The sequence below is a fragment of the Kogia breviceps genome, chromosome 11 (assembly GCF_026419965.1).
Source record: "Kogia breviceps isolate mKogBre1 chromosome 11, mKogBre1 haplotype 1, whole genome shotgun sequence".
Lineage (NCBI taxonomy): Eukaryota > Metazoa > Chordata > Mammalia > Artiodactyla > Physeteridae > Kogia > Kogia breviceps.
The window spans coordinates 43,483,653-43,503,423 of NC_081320.1; the positions used below are offsets into that span (position 1 = coordinate 43,483,653).

At 49.2% G+C, this 19,771-nt stretch overlaps 2 protein-coding genes across 2 annotated transcripts in view; both read left to right on the forward strand.

Moving 5' to 3' along the window:
* CD207 (CD207 molecule) overlaps positions 1 to 3,664 on the forward strand; it is a 29,775-nt gene extending 26,111 nt beyond the window's left edge. Inside the window, 2 exon segments of the mRNA XM_059078642.1 lie at positions 265 to 413; positions 3,660 to 3,664. Of these exon segments, the coding sequence (XP_058934625.1) occupies positions 265 to 413; positions 3,660 to 3,664 (154 nt within the window).
* A 4,368-nt stretch (positions 3,665 to 8,032) lies between these two features.
* On the forward strand, positions 8,033 to 19,421 carry CLEC4F (C-type lectin domain family 4 member F). Its single transcript, XM_059079811.2, has 7 exons — positions 8,033 to 8,108; positions 8,946 to 9,062; positions 9,385 to 9,480; positions 11,305 to 12,423; positions 17,137 to 17,288; positions 18,310 to 18,428; positions 19,065 to 19,421. Exons 1-7 carry the CDS (start codon positions 8,033 to 8,035, stop codon positions 19,207 to 19,209), a joined length of 1,824 nt encoding a protein of 607 aa, XP_058935794.1. The 3' UTR covers positions 19,210 to 19,421.
* Positions 19,422 to 19,771: the final 350 nt, after the last annotated feature.

The window sequence follows — 19,771 nt, forward strand, 5'->3', positions numbered from 1 at the left end:
TGGCCGTCCACCCAGACTTGGCAGGGACCTCTTTCTAAGTTTAGGTCTTTGCACTGTGGGTTCCTGTAGGGCCTTGAGAGTTGTGGGCTGGTGTGGCCCTAACTTGGGGCGGTGATTGCAGGCTCAGAGGTTGACAGATCACTGGTCCCCTTCCTCTCAGGCATGGAAAAACTTGAGATGCTATCACCCGGCACCAAAGCTGGGGTTGAAATCTCTCAGTTATTCATCGGAAATATGTTTTTCTTTGTTTTTTTCCATTGATAGGTTCTGGATTCCAGGTGAGCCCAACAGCACTGGGAACAATGAACACTGTGCCAATATATAGATGTCCTCACTGCAGCCCTGGAATGATGCCTCCCGTGACAATGAATTTCTTTTACTCTGTAAACGATCCTACGTCCCATCAGAATCATGTCAGGACTGGCCCCCGAGCTCAAACTTTAAACTCCAATGCTTGTTGAATTCAAGGAAATGAGGCTCTCTCCTTCATACTCCAGGGTGATTTTGAACCTTAATTTTTCTTGCTTCGAAATTGTCCTGAAGGCACCCGGGAGTCTATCTGCCTTGGCTAGGAATTCTCTGACCCCACAGAGGCAGCTGAAACGGAAAGGAGATCTTGGGTTGAAATGGGAGCCGAGGGTGGAGAGGGTTAGAAGTTCACTAATTCACCCAGTGAGGTGAATCAGAACCTGCAATCTGGGGCAGCACCCTGGGGCATCCCATCCCTTCAGAGAAGCCTCAGCTTCACTGCATGAAAGTTGCTTCGACCACCCAAGCAATTGTCTGGAGACTGAGACTCAGGGCTTTTCTGGTTGATTCCCCAGAATTCCCAGCTGCCTGCTGAGGTGGCTGTGTTCTCAGCGGGAAGAGCTCTGCTCTTGGTAACCCTGTTCATGCCATGTACCCATGGCCCCCTTCATCCACATCCTCTGAGATCTGAGACCCTTCCTCCCTGGGACGGGCTTGACTGGTTCCGATCTGGGGCTGACATGGGAATGTGTCTCCTTAGAGCTGGACCAGCATCCATGGGCTTCTCCCTCCGCCTCACTCGCTAAACAGACCCAGTCTGTCTGCCGAGCCCTTCTGCCCCCCTCCTCTTTCTTCTGCATCTCCTCTCTCCCCAGAGGGCAGGGGAAGGGGCCTTCAGTGAAGAGGGCCCCTCTGAGCTTCATTAGAATAAAATGCTGCCTGGGAAAAGGCCAGTCTCTTTTGTTGTTTTCTTCCTGGGGGTACAGGTGAATGTGCGGGAAAGAACGTCTGCTCTGCTGGACATGAAGTTCTGGGGTGTCCTCAGGAAACAGCTGGGGGTTCAAAATAACAGAGAGTAGGAAAGTTCCAGCCCCAGAAATGCCATAAAATATGAGCAGTACTTTTCTCTGGCTTTTATTGAAATGCAGCAGAGCTAGGACTGCAGTGTCTGCAGTGTCACGACCCTCTTGGTGGTCTTTCCTCCCAGATGTTCATGGACCATCTTTTGTTCTCTGGCTTTGCTCCCGATGGGGAGACACGTCAGGTTTCCCACTCTTCACAGAGACCGTGTTCACAGACATCGGGTCCAGATCCCCCATCCAGGGGCCGAGGCAGGAATCCAGGCCCGCACCAGACAGGAGAGGAGCAGAGAGGAAGCAGAAAGGGTGCGGTGTGAGTGCAGGGTGGGTTCAGCAGAGCGGCCCTCCCCTCCTTGGGGTCCTAGTTAGGTGCCCTCCTTAGGGTCCTGGGGAGGGGACGTTTTCCTTCAGCGACTCTGATCAGCAGCGTGGTGTTCTGGGTGCAATGGGGTCGGGGCTAAGGTCAGGGGCATTAGGAGGAAACTTGAAGGAACATGGGGCAATTGGGGTTTTTAAAATATAGTGATGGATGAGGGGTGGGCAGTCAGCGATGGCGTCCACGAGGGAGCATTTGTAGGCCAGCTCCAGGGACATCTGAGGTCTGGGGGGACAGGGGTGTCAGGGAAGTGAAGACGGGCAAGTTCACAGGGGTGGACTGTGTGGGCATGGAAGACATCTATGTCTTCTCTAAGAAATACTTGGTTGTTCCTACTTTTCATAATTCGAAGTAGCAACTTACGGGAGAATGTTATTTCTTCCCAGTGTCGGCTATGTGCTCATAGCACAAGCTGATGTAGGAATGAAATACAAGTTGTGGGCTCAGGGCTCCATCTTGCTGTCACGCCTGGAGTGTCGGTCACCACATCTGGCTTGCCATGCTAAGTAGCATGTGACCCTGCCCCAGCTTTTTCCCTGACGTGGCACTTGTCACCAGGGCAGTGGATTCAGAGGCTAGCATTGTAAGGCCTAAAATTTCACTTATTGCCATGATATTTTCTGAGGGCCTCAAAAGCCTAACTTTGAGTTCCCCAGCTCTCACCAGATATGTCCCCCCACCTGGCCAATTCCCCTTAACTGGACCAGCTGCACTCCATGCAGTTTTCAACCTACTGGGTTCCGCTAACCCGCCAGTCCAGAAACCGTCCAAACAAGCCAATCACATCCTCCTGCAGGAAGCAGGGGCACACTATCCCCTTGTCTCTGCAAAGCCGGCCTCTCACGGTTCTTGCCGGTTCCCTCTTCTCCTGGGTGTAACCCCCACGTGGCCCTGCGTGGTATGCGGTGTCCTCCTCTGGACCGCGACTGTATGTGACTAGTAAACTGCCATGAGTATTATCTGCCCAGCTTCAGATGTCATGTGTTTGGCCATCTTGTACTATTTGGGACAGGAGATGCCTCCCTCACTGACTGAATGCATACCCTCACAATTCTTAGGTTAAAACCCTAATCCCCACTGGGATGGTATTAGGAGATGGGGCCTGTAGGAGGTAATTAAGTCACCAGGGTGGGGCCCTCATGATGGGATTAGTGCTCTTATAAGAAGAGACATGAGGGACTTCCCTGGACTAAGACCTGGTGCAGCCAAAGTAAATAACTAATTTTTTTTTTTTTTTTTTTAAAGAAGAGACATGAGAGCTTGCCTCTCTCTGTCTGCTCTCCATCCTGTGAGTTTACAATGAGAAGACAGCCATCTGCAAACCAGGAACAGAGCCCTCACCAGGGACTGAGTCTGCCAGCGTCCTGATCTTGGATTTCCCAGCCTCCAGAACTGTGAGAAAGAAATTTCTCTTGTGTAAGCCTCTTAGTCTGTGATGGTTTTGCTATAGCAGCCCTAATTGACTAAGACACTCACCACTGGTTTAAATAGGAAGTGATAAGAACAAGGCTGGCCAGGAATCTCTGGTTGGTTCTGATGTGAAGGGATGAATGGGACTCTCTGACCACTTCTCTGGGAAAGAATTTGAACTTGGAAATACCCAGGGATTGAGGCAGTTAACAGACAGAAGTTGAGTTGGAAGGGCCCTGAGTTAGAGAAAGGCTGGAGGGGCCACCATGGGGCACCTGCAGAAACTAAGAATACGCAGAAGCTGTGAGGCAGAGAAGCAAAGCACACGAGGAATATATCTGGCAGAGAAAAGAGAATGGTGCAGAGGAGGGAATAGGCGAGACACAGAGGGGAGGGCAGCAGAGTGGAGGCCCAAGAGCCTGGCTGCTGAGGTTCCTGGAACCACCTTAGATGCAGCCCAGCCCTCCTGACACTCCTGGGTCCTGTGCACATGTATCCTGAGATACAACCTGCCCCCATGACCCTGCCCATTGCTTTTTCTGCAGACTGAAGGAGCCTGGGTCAGTGAGGATGTATTTTTATTTGGAGTCTGTGCCCCACACTGTAACCAACCAGCATAGCATTGCCAGGCCCTCCTCCCTTCAGGAAACTGGGACGGCTGCTGCTTTGCCTTGCCTTGTGACCTTGGCTCACTTACCCCCACAGGCAGGGCTTACTTCTCCAGTGAGGTCACTACATGGGTACCTGCCCTTCTGCTGGCAATGGGTCCTTACCCAAGAAGTCCAGCATTGACAGAGCTTTAGTCCTTGTCTCAGGTCATGGACATGATAATATTTCTAATGAAATTCCAGGGTTGTTTCCATTATAAGCTGGAAAGTTGGGAGCCAAGGATGGGTGAGAATTTTATCTCATCCAATTTGTGTATTTATTTTATTATAGTATTATATTTTTTTCTGATTCTGCAGGCTAACAATGATTGACATGCCTTCTCTGAATGCTGCAATGAAATGCTCTTGAAAAAAAAGTATATTTTTGTATTTGAATTCAAAGTAGAGGAGAAAAAATATTTGACCGAATCTTACTGATTGATCCTAGCTCTTGTGAACAGGTACATACTATAATATTTTATTTTTCTGTTTTATGCTTTATTTGTCTATGCATCTATGTATCCATGTATGTATCTATCTATCTTCCTTTTTCCCTCCCTCCTTCTCTCCCTCCTTCCTTCCTTCCTTCTTTTTTTCTCTTTCTCACATCATACCACAAAGCTATCTCTCTCCAGCCTTGCCCTTGGCTGCCTCTGCTTTGGCGTTGATGCCAGGCAGACTCTCCCCAGTGGTGATCTGGGTAGCTCCAAGCTTAGAACCTCGCAGCCCTGTAACTTCAGAGGAAAGAATTTCCCCTTTCCAATAGTTTCAACGAAAACCCAGCATTGGGTCTCGTGCTCAGCCCTGAAGCAGTAATGGAGGTCAGGGAGATGGGTTATGTTGATCGAGCCATAGGCTTAATCCTGGGAATTGGGTATGGGCTCAGCCTCACCTCTGCCAGAAGACTGAGCATGAGGGCGGGATGGTTCTCAAGACTAATCCTGGGAGAGATGACCGAAGGAGGGAGACTGTTAGCTCCCAGCTGCCCAGAGCCCTCCTTGCAGCTGTGGATCTCTTCTTTCCATCAAAACTGCGGGGTCAGCCACTCCCAGCTGTTCACCCTGTGTTGTCAGGGGTTGATATGGATGATCAAAAACTTCTGGGGTGTCTGAAGCTAGAGGTCTGCATCTCTAGGAGGACGGCCCTGTACCATTCAGCAGAGACAGGGCCAACCAGCCTGTGAGAGGTCCTGACCAATGAGTGGTTCTAAGTGTTAAAGTATAAGATGTCCATTTGATTTTTTTCTGGCCAGAGAACAGAGAAACCTCTCGGCAAGGATTAGAAACCTCCTGGTGCTTCTTTCCTGCTGGCAGATTACGTTCTTTTGGGAGAAATAAGAGCTGGGAGCCTGGGGTGGGGAGGGGATTGGGAACAGGGAAGGGGGCGAGAGGAGCAGTCCTGCTGATCAAGCCTGGAGGACTGTGCCCCTTTCTGGCCCAGACCTCGCCCTTCTAGCTGAGCAAGGGTTCTCCAAAGTTCTGCTTTTGAGGTTCTCTCAGCTTCTCAGGCCCAGGAGGAAACAGCTCCTGAGTGGGCTGACGTGGTCCCTTCCTGTATGTGGGGAAACAGAAACCAAGGCAGGCCCTTTCTTTTCTGCTGCTCCCCTGGGCCTCTTACAAGCCCCTTGGGGGGTACCTCTGGCAGCTCCCCTCCCACTTGGACACTCCTGGGCTCTCAGGCAGTGCTGTTACAGACTTCACGTTTTCCTGTGTCCTCTCCTCTCTGCTCAGCTTTCAACTGCCAGGAGGTAGCAGGCTTGTGGATGGTGGCTCTGCATTCTCCACACACACAAACACACACACACACACACACACATACACACACCACACATATATACACACATACACACACATATAAACACACACATTCATACACACACACCACACCACACATAAACATACACATATACGCACACCACACACCACACATATATACACACACACACACATATAAACACATACACATACATACCACGCACACAATACTCATGCACACACATGTATATACACATACATGTACACACACACATATATATCTCACACATCTACACATACACATAATCATGCACACACATATCCATATATGCAATATATGGATACACAATACACAAATATACACATATACAAATATACACATACACACATATATCACACAATACACATACACACACATACATACACACACACACACACACACACTGCCATGGCATCATGAGCTGGGTGTAGGCAGGCACTCCCCTCCTCACCCTGCCGACGAGCTGTGCTCCCAGCTGGCTGTGGCTGCGTTGACAGTGGCTGTCCATGACACAGGCTCCTGCTGGACTTAAGCTGCTCTCCTGGCCTGGCCGCAGGACGAGGCATGTTCGGTGTGGCTTCTCCACCACGGAAGCTGGACGGCGGGCTTCTCAGGTGGTGCTCGGGGCCCTCTGGGAGGCTGACTCCAGCATTTGGGAAAACACTGTGGGAACAGGACGTAGGGACTGAAGGTGAAAATGGGAAAAATCAACACAATTTGGATGGAACAAGCCACTTGCAAGGTAACTGACATCTCGTAAACGGGCCGCTGGTGAGATAGGGGACAAATACATAATTAGATTTTCATGAGATAAAGAAAATGTGATCCATTTCGATAAGATTGTAACCATCTGGGCTGATGGGGAACCGAGGAGCGAGAATCTCTCGTCATCCTCAGAACTGACCTCGGGAGGGCTGCCTTGACCAGCCATTGGGGTTATTGATCCTTCCAGCCGGTTACCCCCATGGGGGTGGGGACTTGGGGCTGCACAGCTCCACTGGGATGGCTCACTCCTAGGTCTCGGCCCACAAGCAGCAGGAACCCCCTGATGCAGTGTTTGTTCCTCCTGGGAGTTACAGGTCTCATTGTAAAGCAGCACATTGGCTTACCCCGCAGTTTCTTCCGAGTTAGTCCTGAACCTGATCAACTGAGGGGAGCTCGGATGCAGTCAGCTTGAGGTGAGATCTTGGATTACGTTGGGTCCTATTTGGTGTTTTCTGACATCACTTCTGACACTAGATGTGTGGTGTTTTCTGACATCAGCTGAGTGTCCTACAATTCAATTCAATTCTGACACTCACCCCTGGAGTTAGCACAGACCCCATCGGTTAGGGGCTCAGTCCCATACGACCACCCCAACTTCAGATGCCACGTGCAAACAGGCTCTCCAGGCAACCACACTTCTGCCCAGCCGATGGCAAATCTGGGGAACCCCATGACCCCTCTCAGGTCGATAATTCACTAGAATGACTCACAGAACTCAGGAAAACACTGTAATTACTATTAAAGTTTATGATGAAGGATACAAATGAAGAGCCACATGAAGAGGTACAGAAGGAGCCTGGGAGCATGGGAGCCTCTGTCCCCATGGAGGTGAGGTGCCACGCCCTTCTAGTATGTGGGCGTGTTCACCACCCAGGAAACTTCTTGAAATCTCCTTAAATCTCTCTTGGTGTTTATGAGCTTTTGTAACCCAATAAGAGAGGTGAGAGTTTAGTCTTTCTGAGACTATCTCCCATCTAGAAGCTATCTAGGGGTCTATTTTCAGTCCCCTTTTTAGCATAAACTCAAGTGTCATTGAAAAGGGTTTGTTTTGAATAACAAAAGACACTCCTGTCGCTCAGAAAATTCCAAGAGTTTTAGGAGCTCTGTTCTAGGGACCCGGACTGAGACCAAATATGTTTTTTATTCCACTATAATCCCTTTCTTGTCATGCCAGGTGTGAGGTCCTGAGTGGTTAGGGTTACCTAACCAGGTCACCTCAGCCCTTCCTTTGACCTGCAAACACCTGCTTACACTGACCCAGCCTCCTCCCTTACCTGACCTCCTGTTATTTAAGAGCGTCAGGGGCTGGGATTGAGAGTCAGCATGGGTCACAAGGATGTTTTTTCTGCAAAGCTGAGAAGGAACCCCTGACCCCCTCCTAAGTGGCCGGTGAAAAGTGTCTGTGACATTGGGGCAGAGGTTAGTGTTTGGGGCTACACTGGAGCACGGAGAGGGGAAGGATGGGCCTGAGGGGAGGGCAGAGGCTGGTGCTGAGGGAGAGGGAGAATGGGGGTGCAGACTGGCGCCTGGGAGCCTTGAGGGGAAGGGCCCAGATGGGCCGCTTCTGCAAAGTCAGCAGTGGAGGGAGGCAGGCAGAGCTGGTTAGGAATGACTCAGGAGCATATAAATCCGGGTATCGCAGCTTCACTTCCCACCACTGCTGGCCCGCAGCGTGGCCTTTAGGAGCCCGAGGCAGGGAGTAGCACTGGAAGATGAAGGAAGCAGAGATGAGGGGTGACGAGGTCCGCTTCTGCACAGGCAACCAGAGTGTCTCCCTGTGCTCCCGAGGTGAGAAAACTGGGGCCCCAGCCCGTCCGCACCAGGGACCGGCCTGCTGGGCCCCAGCCCTCTGCCATTTTCCTCAGCCCCTGCCTGGCAGGCTCAGTGCTGGCTCTGCTTCCAGAATTAGCAGGTAGGGCAGAAGGTGCGTCAGGTGAGGACAGAGAGCCTGCGGCCCACACCCATTCTCCGTGTGAAATCTCCCTGGACCCTTTTCCTTGGGGATGGCAACCTGGCAAGAGAAAGAGAGTGAACTTTGAATTTAGGGGGACCTGGTTTTGAACCCCATCTCTGCACACTGGGCTGGTCCCGTGAGGCCTCAGGGACTCTGGGCTGCCACCTCTCCCCCTTCGAGTGGGTTTCCCTGTACACTCAGTCCCCAGACTCCTGGGCATAGCCCTTTTTAGGACACCCATGGGGCACTTTCTGACCCAGCCGGGGAGGCTCCAGGACTGACCCATGTCAGCCCCCAAGGGCTCTGTGTCTCACTCCGGTCAGGATCCATGCAGCAAGGCTGGCCCCGGAGCGCTGAGGTCAGAGTTCCTGCTGGGTCTCCTGCCCTCCCTTCTTTCTGCTTTCATTCAAACGACACCTTGGTTGCGCCAGGTTCTGTGCCCTGTGCACGCCTTCCAGGCTCCGGGCTGTGGTCTTCTCTTAGCCTTTATGATGCTACTACAGCCTCCACGAGCCCTGGTGCACGTCTCCGAGCACTCATTGCCCTTCGCCATGGTAAGTGTGGCAAGTGTTCTCAGACCCAACGGACAGCCAGGAGAGGGAGCCCAAGGGGCAGAGTCTGTCTGCCGGCACAGCACAGTCTCATCTCGGACCCTGGCTTCTCCCCTGCAGAGCTGGACCCCGGGGCAGTGGCTCTTGCAGCTCCCAAGATGCCGAGGCGTTTGCAGGCCACCCTGGCCTTTGTAGCCGTGACCGTGGTCTCCTCTCTTGTGGCTCTCTTCATTGTGGGTAAGTTCCTAGGTGACCCGAACTAGGCTGACTCTCTCTCCTTCCTGCATCAAGGTCCTAAAGAGCCCCAGATGTACCCCCTCTACTCCCAGGAGGGTCACTCCACCTCTAGTCCCAGGCCCAAACCAGAGCTTTCCTGGGACCTGACCAAGGCCTGTCCAAGGGGAGCATCCCAAGAGATGAGGCCCATGAGGGGAGCTCTGAGGGGTCGTTGGTGCCATCTTCCCCCATCCCCTCTGGAACCCTGAGTGGAGGTAGGGCAGCCTGTTCCTCCAGGCTCAGTGCTGAGGGATTATGCTGACCTGGGAATGGGGTATCTCAGCTCTACAGCACCCAAGACCTGCACTGGAGACATACGCCTCCCTCCAAGAGTTTCCGGAAGATAACAGTACTGGGCAGTTCCTCAAGGCACCCGACAGTAAGTAGCCACATTAGGGGGTGGGTGGGAGGGAGCTGGGACCTTGGATGCCCAGACCCTTAGGACATGCTTCTTCCTTGATACCCTCAGGGCCACGCTCCTCACAGAAAGGCATTATCTTGTTTTATTTTTAATGGATTTTTTGAGGTATAATTGGCACATAATAAAGTATACATATTTAAAGCCTACAAGCTAAGTTTTGACATATGTATAAACACGTGAAACATCATCACCATCAAGATAATGAACATATTCAACATCCTCCCCGCAAAGTTCACTTGTACCCTTTGTCATCCTCCCTCTCTTCTCCTTTCGTTCCCAGGCAACCACTGACCCTCTTGCTCTAATATAGATTGCTCGGCTTTTCCTAGAGTTTTATATAAAAGGATTTATAGTACATACTCTTTTTCTGACCTTTATCAGTCACGTGATTTGCGAATATTTTCTTTTAGTCTGTAGCTTGTCTTTTTATTCTCTTAACAAGATTTAAATTTTGATAAAGTCTAATTTATCCATTTTTTATTTCTTTTATGGATTCTCCTTTTGGTCTGTATCTAAGAATTCTGCCTATACCAAGGTCACAAAGACATTTTCCTATGTTTCCTTCTGGAAATTTTATAGTTTGGGGGTTTTACATTTAGGTCTATGGTTAATTTTGAGTTAATTTTTTGAATAATGATGCAAGGTATGGTTTGAAGTTCATTTTGCATATGGGTATACAATTGTAGAAACAATTATCCTTTCTCCTTTGTGTCTTTGTTGGAAATCAATTGTCCATACATGTATGGATTCTCTATTCTGTTCCATTGATTTAAGGCCCTCCTGGTCTTACCTCAGCACAGTGGCTGAGGTCTCATACACTTACCTAGGCAGGGCTTTAGAAATAGGGCAGGAATCCTCCAGAAAGAGTCCTTGCCTACTTGGGTTCTTCTCCCTATTCCTGAAAGGAGGCCGGAATGGGAGCCTCACACCATGAATGTCTGAACTTACGTCCTAGCTCATGAGGTTCACAGAGGGTGCTAGAAGAACCAGAAACAGCTGCAGGTGGGTTTGGTGGGAAAGGCCATGCAGATGGAAGGGGCTACAGAGTTTCCTTGAATGACCTCAATGACCAAAGCCTTTCACTCAGGTCTCCCACATCCTCAAATGGTTCTATAGGGACACTTGCCCTACATAACATTGGGGGTGCCAGCCCTTTAAAAGGCTGTTGCAGCTCAGGGTTCAGTGTCACCTGGAGGACTTCCACCATAGCCTTGTGCATTGAGCAGAATGCTTCCTCCACGGGTACCTATTTTATTCTGTTTCTCTTTTTTTCACCCCATGGATTGGTGATCAGAAAATTTCTAAAATTTCTATTTTTGTGGCCGACATATTTTTTAGGTAGTAAAAATTGTGTATCAAGAGGCTTCACGCTTAGTGTACAAATACAGTGTAGGACTAAATATGGGCTTTATTCATACCTATTTTCTTTACCATAATGACCCATCTAGTGGTGAAATTTCAGTGGAATTAAACATCAACGGCTCTCAATGATATAATCAGTTATTTTCAAGTTCAATTACAATGGCAAAATAATCCCGTATTTCAATCCTTCTCCCCAGTTCACATGGGATAGTTAAGTAGGCCTTTATTTCGTTTTTGGGTTTACATTCTCGGGTGGCCAGTCCCAGGGTCTGGGTAGTTACAGGCTGCTTGAGGAGAACTCAGGGTTGTGCCATAGATATTTCCCTTGGAAATCTTAAGAACACTCTGGTTGGCCCGTGTAATGAATGGCTTCCCTATGTAATGGGCCTCTTAGCTGCCTTCTCCATTTCCTCCCTCCAGATCCCTCCCACTTTGGCAGGGAGGCAGAGCTGCAAGAGGCTATCCAGATGTTTAAAGGGCACGTGGAGAATTCCAGCACCTGGAGCGTGGAGATCCAGATGTTGACGTGCAGAATGGACAATGTCAGTTCTCAGATCCAGATGCTCGGTGGTCACCTGGAAAGTGCCAGTGCTGCCCTCCAGATGGTAAAAGGCAGCTTAAAGGATGTCAACACCTTGAGTTTCCAGACCCAGATGTTAAGAAGTTCCTTGGAGGGGACCACTTCTGAGATGAAGAAGCTAAAGGGAGACCTGGAAGAGACACAAGCTTCTCATTCCCAGATCCAGAGGTTCTTAAAAAGCAGTTTAGAAAACACTAGCACTGAGCTGCATATGTTAAGCAGAGGCTTAGAAAATGCCAACACGGAGATCCAGGTGTTGAAGGCAGGGTTAGAAACAGCAAATGCTCAGGTCCGATTGGCAAACAGTAGTTTAAAGAATGTTAATGCCCAGATCTATGTTTTGAGAGGCAATCTGGATAGTGTCAATGATTTAAGGGCCCAGCAGAAAGTTTTAAGAAGTAGGTTGGAAGGTGCTACTGCTGAGATGCAGAAGCTAAAGGGAAGTCTGCAAAATACAAATGCTTTAAACTCCCAGACCCAGACCTTTATAAAAGGCAGTTTAGGCAACACCAGTGCTGAGATTCAGGTATTAAGAGGCCATTTGGAAAGGGCTGGCGATGAGATTCGCCTGTTAAAGAGAGATTTGGAAACTGTCACTGCCCAGACCCAAACAGTAAATGGTCACCTGGAACAGACAGACACTCAGATGCGAGTATTAAAAACAGAGCTAGAAAGCACCATTGCCTTAAGTTCCAAGATTCAGGTGTTAGATGGTCTTTTGAGAAACGCCAGCCGAGAGATACAGACCCTAAAACGAGGAATGGAGGATGCTGCGGCCTTAAATTCCAAGACCCAGATGTTAGAGAGAAATCTGCAGGAGGCCAGAGCTGAGGTCCACAGGTTGAAAGAGGATTTGGAGAACACCAAAGCACTGACTACGAAACTCCAGGAGGAGCAGGGTAGCCTGGAGACCCTCCGCGCAGCCTCTGCTTCGCAGGAGCAGCTCCAGAGGACCCAAAGTAAGTTGGAGGGGGGCTGGGGAGGGTAGAGCCTCTTGTCCCTTCAGCCTTTTGCTTACTTCTACATGCACCCCTCTGGGAAGAAGCGTGGGTGCTGGAGAGGGGCGGGATCCCACCAAAGGTGGCATAATCGCTGCTTATCATCTGACCAGAGTGACAAAACAAACATCTGGGAAACAAATGAGATCTGGTGTAGGTGTGTAATAGGGACAGAGTGTGCTAGCAGGGCCAGACAGCCTTATTTCCGACTTCCTGCTAGCCCATATGCTGTGATTTTCCTCAAGTTGTTCACCTTCTCTGAGCTTCACTTTTCTCATCTGCAAAGTGGAGACACTAATATCTACTTCACAGTGAGAATCAAATGAGTTAACACATATAAAGCATTTAACTAAGTACCCAGCATTCTTGCGTTCATCTGACAAAAATGTTTTGAGGCCCTAGGAAGTGTCAGGAGCATAAAGATGAACAAGATGTGATGCCTACCCTTGAAGCTTGCAGGCAAGTGGAACAGCCTTGCACAAAAGGCTAAGAGGTGCTACGTTGGGAGCAGGTCTAAAAACTGGGGTCAGGGAGGAGCAAAAAAGAAGGAAAAGAAGGGATCTTCTCCGGGCTGATGTCCTCTGGTGTAGACAAGGATCTTCCAAGGGGGGAGGAAATCTTCTGGGGGAGAAAGGATCAAAAGATGCTTCGATGGTAATTTGGCCCTTGAACTGAGTCCTGAAGGACCAGTAGGTGCTCGCCAAGCAGATTGGATAAGGGAACAGCAGGTCACAGGCATGGAGATGTGAACCATGAGGTTCAAGAAAATTCAGGCAGTTCTGTCTGACTGGACTGTGGCCAAGTGGGTGGTTGATGAGGCACAGGCTGAAAAGACAGTAGGCAGGGGCCAGAGTGGTGGCTTTCAAACTGTTTTGAATGTAACCACAGCATGAAATCCATTTTACATTGTGACCCAGTATAATTATGTGTCTCACACACACACACACACACACACACACACACACACACACACACACACATTTCAGAAACCAAAACTTTTACCACATGAATGGTAATATTTTGTATTTTATAATCTATTATTTATAATAGATTATAATCTACTTTAATATTTTATAATCTATTCTTCAAAAAACCCTACAACCTCAATACAACCCATTAGTGGGTTCATGACTGTGGCTGGAAAAACACTATGTGAGGAAGGGAGGCAGACCTGGAGAGACACCAGTTAGATGTGGAAGGCCTCTGAGCTTGGGCTTCTTTTTTTAAAAAATATATTTTTAAATTTAAAAAAATGTTTACTTATTTGGCTTCATTGGATCTTAGTTGTGGCGCACAAGCTCTTTAGTTGTGGCATGAGAACTCTTCATTGCGGCATGTGGGATCTAGTTCCCTGACCAGGGATTGAACCCAGGCCCCCTGCATTGGAGTACAGAGTCTTAGCCACTGGACCACCAGGGAAGTCCCTGAGCTGGGGTTTTTTCCTTTAGGAAATGAGGATCTATCTACGGGCTTCAAGGAGGCTGGCTAGATGGGTCTCCAGGCTGAGACAGGGAATAAAAGAGGAAGACAAGCAGCGAGATTTGGACATGCTGAGTCTGAAATGCTTTGCGGGTATTCAAGTGGCCATCATCTGCAGGCTGTCTGGAGTGTAGGAGAGGGGCCCTGCTGCGCACAGAGATGCAGGAGCCCTGGGTATGCTGGTTCTGGTTGTGGCCGTGGGAGTGGGGAGTTTGCATGAGATAAAATGCTTCATGAGAAGGAGGCTGAGGGTGGAAACAGGAAGTCAACCTTTAGGTGGCAAGAAGGGAAAGAGGTGTTTTTGAAGGAGACTGGAGAAGGCGGTCTCAGAGGCAAGAGGAGAACTAGGAGATGTGCAGTTGGGGAAGCCAAGGAAGGAGAGCGTTTCAAGAAGGGAGTGGCTAGTTCTGGCAAATATCTAAGAGAGGCCAGGTAAAAAATCAATAAGCAACCTCTAACTTCAGGCAATTAGTAAGTCATTGGAATAAAGTTACAGTGGAGAGTTGTATGTGGCCTGGAGGCCAGACCATGGTCAGTGGGGCGTGAATGAGAGGTCAGGTGTCCAAGTCATTCAGGGGCCTTAGCTGAGAAGAGGAGAGAGATGAGGCCAAGGTGACGGGGATGGAAGGGTAGAAGGAGGGATTAAAAAACAACCTGTATCTTAAATACTAATACACAAAACTTACATATTAATTATAGACAATGTGGCAAATATTGAAAAATAGAAAGATGAGACTATGACAACTTGTATTTCTGTAAAAATGTCTATTTTTACAAAAAGAACCCACTGCTAATATTTTGGTGAACTTCCTTGAGAGGGTTTTTCTAAATTAGGATAGGCTTGATCTGCGGGTCAGAAAAAGGCACCAGCAAAGAGGGAGGAGATTGAAGGAGAAAGAGACCGGGGTGGGGGGGCGTGGGGAGACGGTGTTGGATCGGGGGAGACAGCAAGAGAGAGAGAGAGGAGTGAATGAAATGCACAGCTGAGTGATTGGCCTTGATGGGTTGGGATAGTACTTGAACCTCTGAGGCTGGCAGGGGAGGAGGTGTGGAAGTAGATGTTCACCCAGGTTTGCAGCTGTGGGTACATGACACTGAGGGAGCTTGATATTTAGTGGTGTCTCTGTAGAGCAGGAGGTCCCTGGTGAGAGAAGAGGGAGGGAACTGTGAGGGAGGGGGCCATTTGGAGCATCCGCTGAAAAGATGGGGCTGACAAATGAGGGGCTTGACAGACAGCACTGAGGATCAACTCTACTGTTTTGCTCTGCTGCCCTCTGTCAGAAGCCTGGAAGTCTTCCCTTCTTAATGACTCTCCTATGCTGTCCTCTTAACTCCCTCCTATATCTTGCTACTGCTTTGGTATGGACCAATGCTTCTCCACCTTGGGGACACACTGGAATCACCCAATGAGCTTTTAAAAAATGATGCCTGGAACGAACATCCAGAACTCTGACTTTTCTTTGGGGAAGGTGGTGGTTCTGGGATGCAGCCTGGGCATCAGAGTTTTTTAAAAATCTCCCTAGCTGGTTCTAATGGGCAGTTGGGGCTAAGAACCATTAGTTTAACTTTTTCTTAAAGGGCCACACAGTTGATATTTTGGGCTTTGGACTGAACAATCTCTGTTGCAACATCTCTGCTGTTGTAATGATAAAGCAGCCAAAGACAGTCTGTAAACTAAAGGGCACGGCTGTGTTCCAATAAAACTTTATTTATAAAAAGAAGCTGCTGGTAGGCTGTAGTTTACCAGTCCTTGGTTTAAACTGCTGTTTCTCAGACTTTGGAGTGTATCAGAATCACCTGGAGAGTTTGTTAAAACGCAGATTGTCAAAAAACAATTTTGGATTCAGCTGGTCTGGGGTGAGTCTGAGAATCGGCATTTCTACCAAGTTCCCAGGTGCTGATGCTGTCGGTCCTGGGACCACACTTTGAAAACCCCTGGTTTACACACTCACCATTTATTATTCAGACATTGCAATTGTGTTGTAATTGGTGTCTCTGGCCCGATTAAGATTGCCTTCTTCCTGTTGAGCATCCACACCATTACCAGGTTGACATTTTTACAGTGCAAATCTAAGCATATTGTGGTCCTTCTTTAAAACCCTTCAGGGCTTCACACTGCTCACAGGAAAAATCTTCCAAACTCCTTTACATGGGATGTGCGATTTTGTGCTGGTGAACCTGTCCATGTTCATTTCCTTTCCCCTGTGCACTGACCATTCCAGTACTTGAACAGATCAGGCTATGCCATGCTGTTTCACACCTTCATGCTTTTGCAACTACTCTGTTCCCTACCTGGAATGCTTTCCTTGGCACTGCCTATCTGGCACACTCTGCCTCAGTCTTTTAAGACTCAGCTCAAGTGACCTCTCACCTAGGGTGTCCTTCCTGAGCCCTGCTTCCAGCCCAGGTGAAATAGACCACACCCTCTTTTGTGCCTCTGACATGCAATGGTTTTCAATCAATGCATCTTCAATACCTTTTTGAACATCTGTCTCATTTACTAGATGGTAATTTCCTTGAGGGCATGAATCATGTCTTACTGATTTCTCTATAACAGTCTCTGATTCATAGAAGTTGACGAATGTTGACCAAAAGAATAGATGAATGAATAAGTGAGTCTATTTTGGGACCATTTCAAGCAGCTGTGATAAGGATGTTGTTAAAGAAGAGAGTGTCAGGACAGGGAGAGATGAAACAGCTGAACGAATCAGGGCTTGTGCTCACAGGATGAGCTATCAGAGTCTGAAATTGTGAGGTCAGGCAGACCAGGGGATGAAAAGGTCCCAAGTGTGGTCCTGGGTGTGGGCAGCTGAAGTGGATGGAGATGAAGTCAAGGAGATGAGGGAAGCTACAGGTTGGCTGTGAACTCTCCCAGAGAAATGGCAGGAATTGAGGTGCAGAGAACTGTCAGGTGATAGCAATGAGTTGGGAAAGAGGGTAGTATAGCTAGGAAGCAGGAGCCTCAAAAGAGTATTGCTGGGTAGCAGAGCTGTCTGAATATCCCCGGAGTGATGGAGCCAGATGTCCTGAGCTGCTGCTGGGTAGTGGGCTGGGGGTGAACCCTCCCACACCATGCCCCTGTAGCACTGGGCATCAAGCATTACATGGGCTTGTGACTCTCAATGGTCAGTCCCTGGACAGATCAGGATCCACAGCCAGCTCCTGGTTCTCTCTCCTCCCTAACCTTTGCTCCAGATCAACTCCTCCAGCTGATCCTGCAAGGCTGGAAGTCCTACAGTGGGAGCTTGTATTACTTTTCTCAAGCCAAGAAGACTTGGCAGGAGGCTGAGCAGTTCTGTGTGTCCCAGGGAGCCCACCTGGCCTCGGTGACCTCGGACGAGGAGCAGGTCAGAGCTGTGGGCTTGGGGTGGTGCTGTTGGGGTTGATGTGGGATCAGGGACTTTGGTGCTTTGGCCTTCCCCCTCTTGGAGTGGGCATGGCAGGGCAGAGAGAGGTGGCACCAAGTGACTGCCCTTAATGTGTCGGGTGCAACCTTCCCTCCCCATTCCCTCATTTTCCTCTCAGTCTTCCTCTCTAGTTGTCAATCTTGATTTTATTATTATTTTTTTTTGTGGTACGCGGACCTCTCACCGTCGTGGCCTCTTCCGTTGCGGAGCACAGGCTCCGGACGCGCAGGCTCAGCGGCCATGGCTCACGGGCCCAGCCGCTCCGCTGCATGTGGGATCTTCCCGGACCGGGGCACAAACCCGTGTCCCCTGCATCGGCAGGCAGACCCTCAACCACTGTGCCACCAGGGAAGCCCCCAATCTTGATTTTTAAAAAATTATTTATTTATTTATTTCCCAATTTTGATTTTAATGTCAGTTCATCTAATGGTTATGGAAGGCCCATGAGCAGACAATGCAGGCTTCTTGGGAAGGCCAGACACACATATGAGTTTGAGGACCACCAAAGGCAATAGAGCACCAGAGTGGCCCATATGCCGAAGATTCTTATCAGAAGTTACTAGGGTTATTGACAAGGGCCCACTGTAGGTTTGGTCAAATTTAACTTACGGACCTGTCCAACCCTTGTGATTCGCCTAAGACTGTTCTTGTCTGTCCGTCAAAGGACATGCTATTTTGTAAAACACATCTTCTTAAAAAAACTGTGACCAGAACTGTCTTTGTCCTAGTAAGGCCACACTCCTCATCAGGTCAACATGGGAGAAGCTGGACTTCCCTGAGGTGACCTGGCTGCTGCCCTAGATCTGGAAAACCATGGAATGCATAGGGAGGGGGCCCAGCTCCTGAAAAGTGGGCTTCAGGTCCCTGGGACTAGGGAGGGCGTGGCTTGGATTCCTCTTCCACGCGACCTGGTAAACAAGGTCCTCACACAAGATCACATGACCCTGCCTTTCCTCCACAGGCATTTCTGATACAGTTCACGAGTGCCGCTTACCACTGGATTGGCCTCACTGACAGCGGTTTGCAGGGCTTCTGGCGCTGGACAGATGGCACACCATTTAATAGTGACAGGAGCAGTGCGTGAGTCCAGCCACTGTCTGGTGCCGTCCCAGGCACTGTCTTGGGCAGGTCTGGCTAGAGACTCTGTCCTGTGTGTGTATCCCTGCCCATGAAGTGTTAGTGTTCTGTGTGATATATGTGTATGATGTGTGTGTGTGATGTGTGTATGAAGTGTGTGTATATATGATTGTGTGTGTGATGTGTGTGTGTGTGTATCATGTACGTGATGTGTGTATGTTGTGTGTGTACACAGCATAGCTGTGATCCTCGCCTGGACCCCTACACAGGGGAGTCAGAACAGGACAGGTCCTGGGGCTGGCAGGCAGCCTATGAGTGGGTCTTTCTGTTTTGTTGTGTTTTATTTGTTTTTGCCTATCCTATACCCTCCTACTTAGTTCTGGTCCCAAGGAGCTTTGCCCCCATCTGAAGGTATCTGAATATGAATTCTGGGGTGGGGACTTGCAGCTTTAGACACCTTCCCTTCCCTCCATTCTCAGTAACTAAGGACAACCTCAGCAGAGCCATCCTGAGGGCACTACTTGCCCCATCCTGGGGCTACCAGGGTATTAGGGACCTGTGTCACTTCAGCTCCTTATGCCACAGCAGGGCAAAGGGACACTTCTTTCATCTAGCAGAATAAAGCCCTCTTGTTTCCAGGTTTTGGGACAAGAATCAGCCGGACAACTGGCGACATACGAATGGGCACACGGAAGACTGTGTTCACATGCAGCAGAAGTGGAATGACATGTACTGTACCGCCCTCTACCATTGGGTCTGCAAGAAGCCCATGGGCCGGATGTAGCCTGAGGGCAGGCGGAGCTGAGGCCCTTCTCCAGGATGCCTTGGGAGCCTCTGAACTCAACTTGCTCTCTGGGGCCTTCCATTTGGCCTTTGTTTCTCCTGCCCTGTCCTTTTGAAATGAGCTTTCCAACATGTTTACCTCATGTGACCCAGCACAAGCAATATCTCCTCAAGGCAAGAGCCTTGTTTTGCCTCTGTCTCCCTTGGCAACCAGCACAGGCCTGTCAGGCAGCAGGCCCTCAATAAATACTCGGATGAATGAAAGTTTGGACTTGTCTCTGCGACAGCTGCCAGGCTTGCTTCTCCCTGCCTTGGTTCTCCTTCCCTCAGGGTCCCTTCTGTCTTGAAACAAGCATATCTTGGTTAAGGGCTTTAGAGCTAGGAACTTCTAGTTGGTTTGTTGAAAACAGCAGAGATTTAACACAAACTACAGGGACTTGGTAGGGGTACAAATTCCCAGGAAGTCATAGACACCCCAGGTGTTCTCTGCGCTTTCTTTGTAGAAGATGGGGCTGGAGCTGGATTTTTCCAGCCCTTTAAATAACTCCAAAAACTCATTTCTC

Coding starts and splice junctions, on each gene's coding strand:
- CLEC4F (XM_059079811.2), top strand. CDS start 8,033: ATGAAGGAAGCAGAGATGAGGGGTGACGAGGTCCGCTTCTGCACAGGC. Junction 17,289..18,309: donor TGACCTCGGACGAGGAGCAG/GTCAGAGCTGTG, acceptor TTTCCTCCACAG/GCATTTCTGATACAGTTCAC. Junction 18,429..19,064: donor AATAGTGACAGGAGCAGTGC/GTGAGTCCAGCC, acceptor TCTTGTTTCCAG/GTTTTGGGACAAGAATCAGC.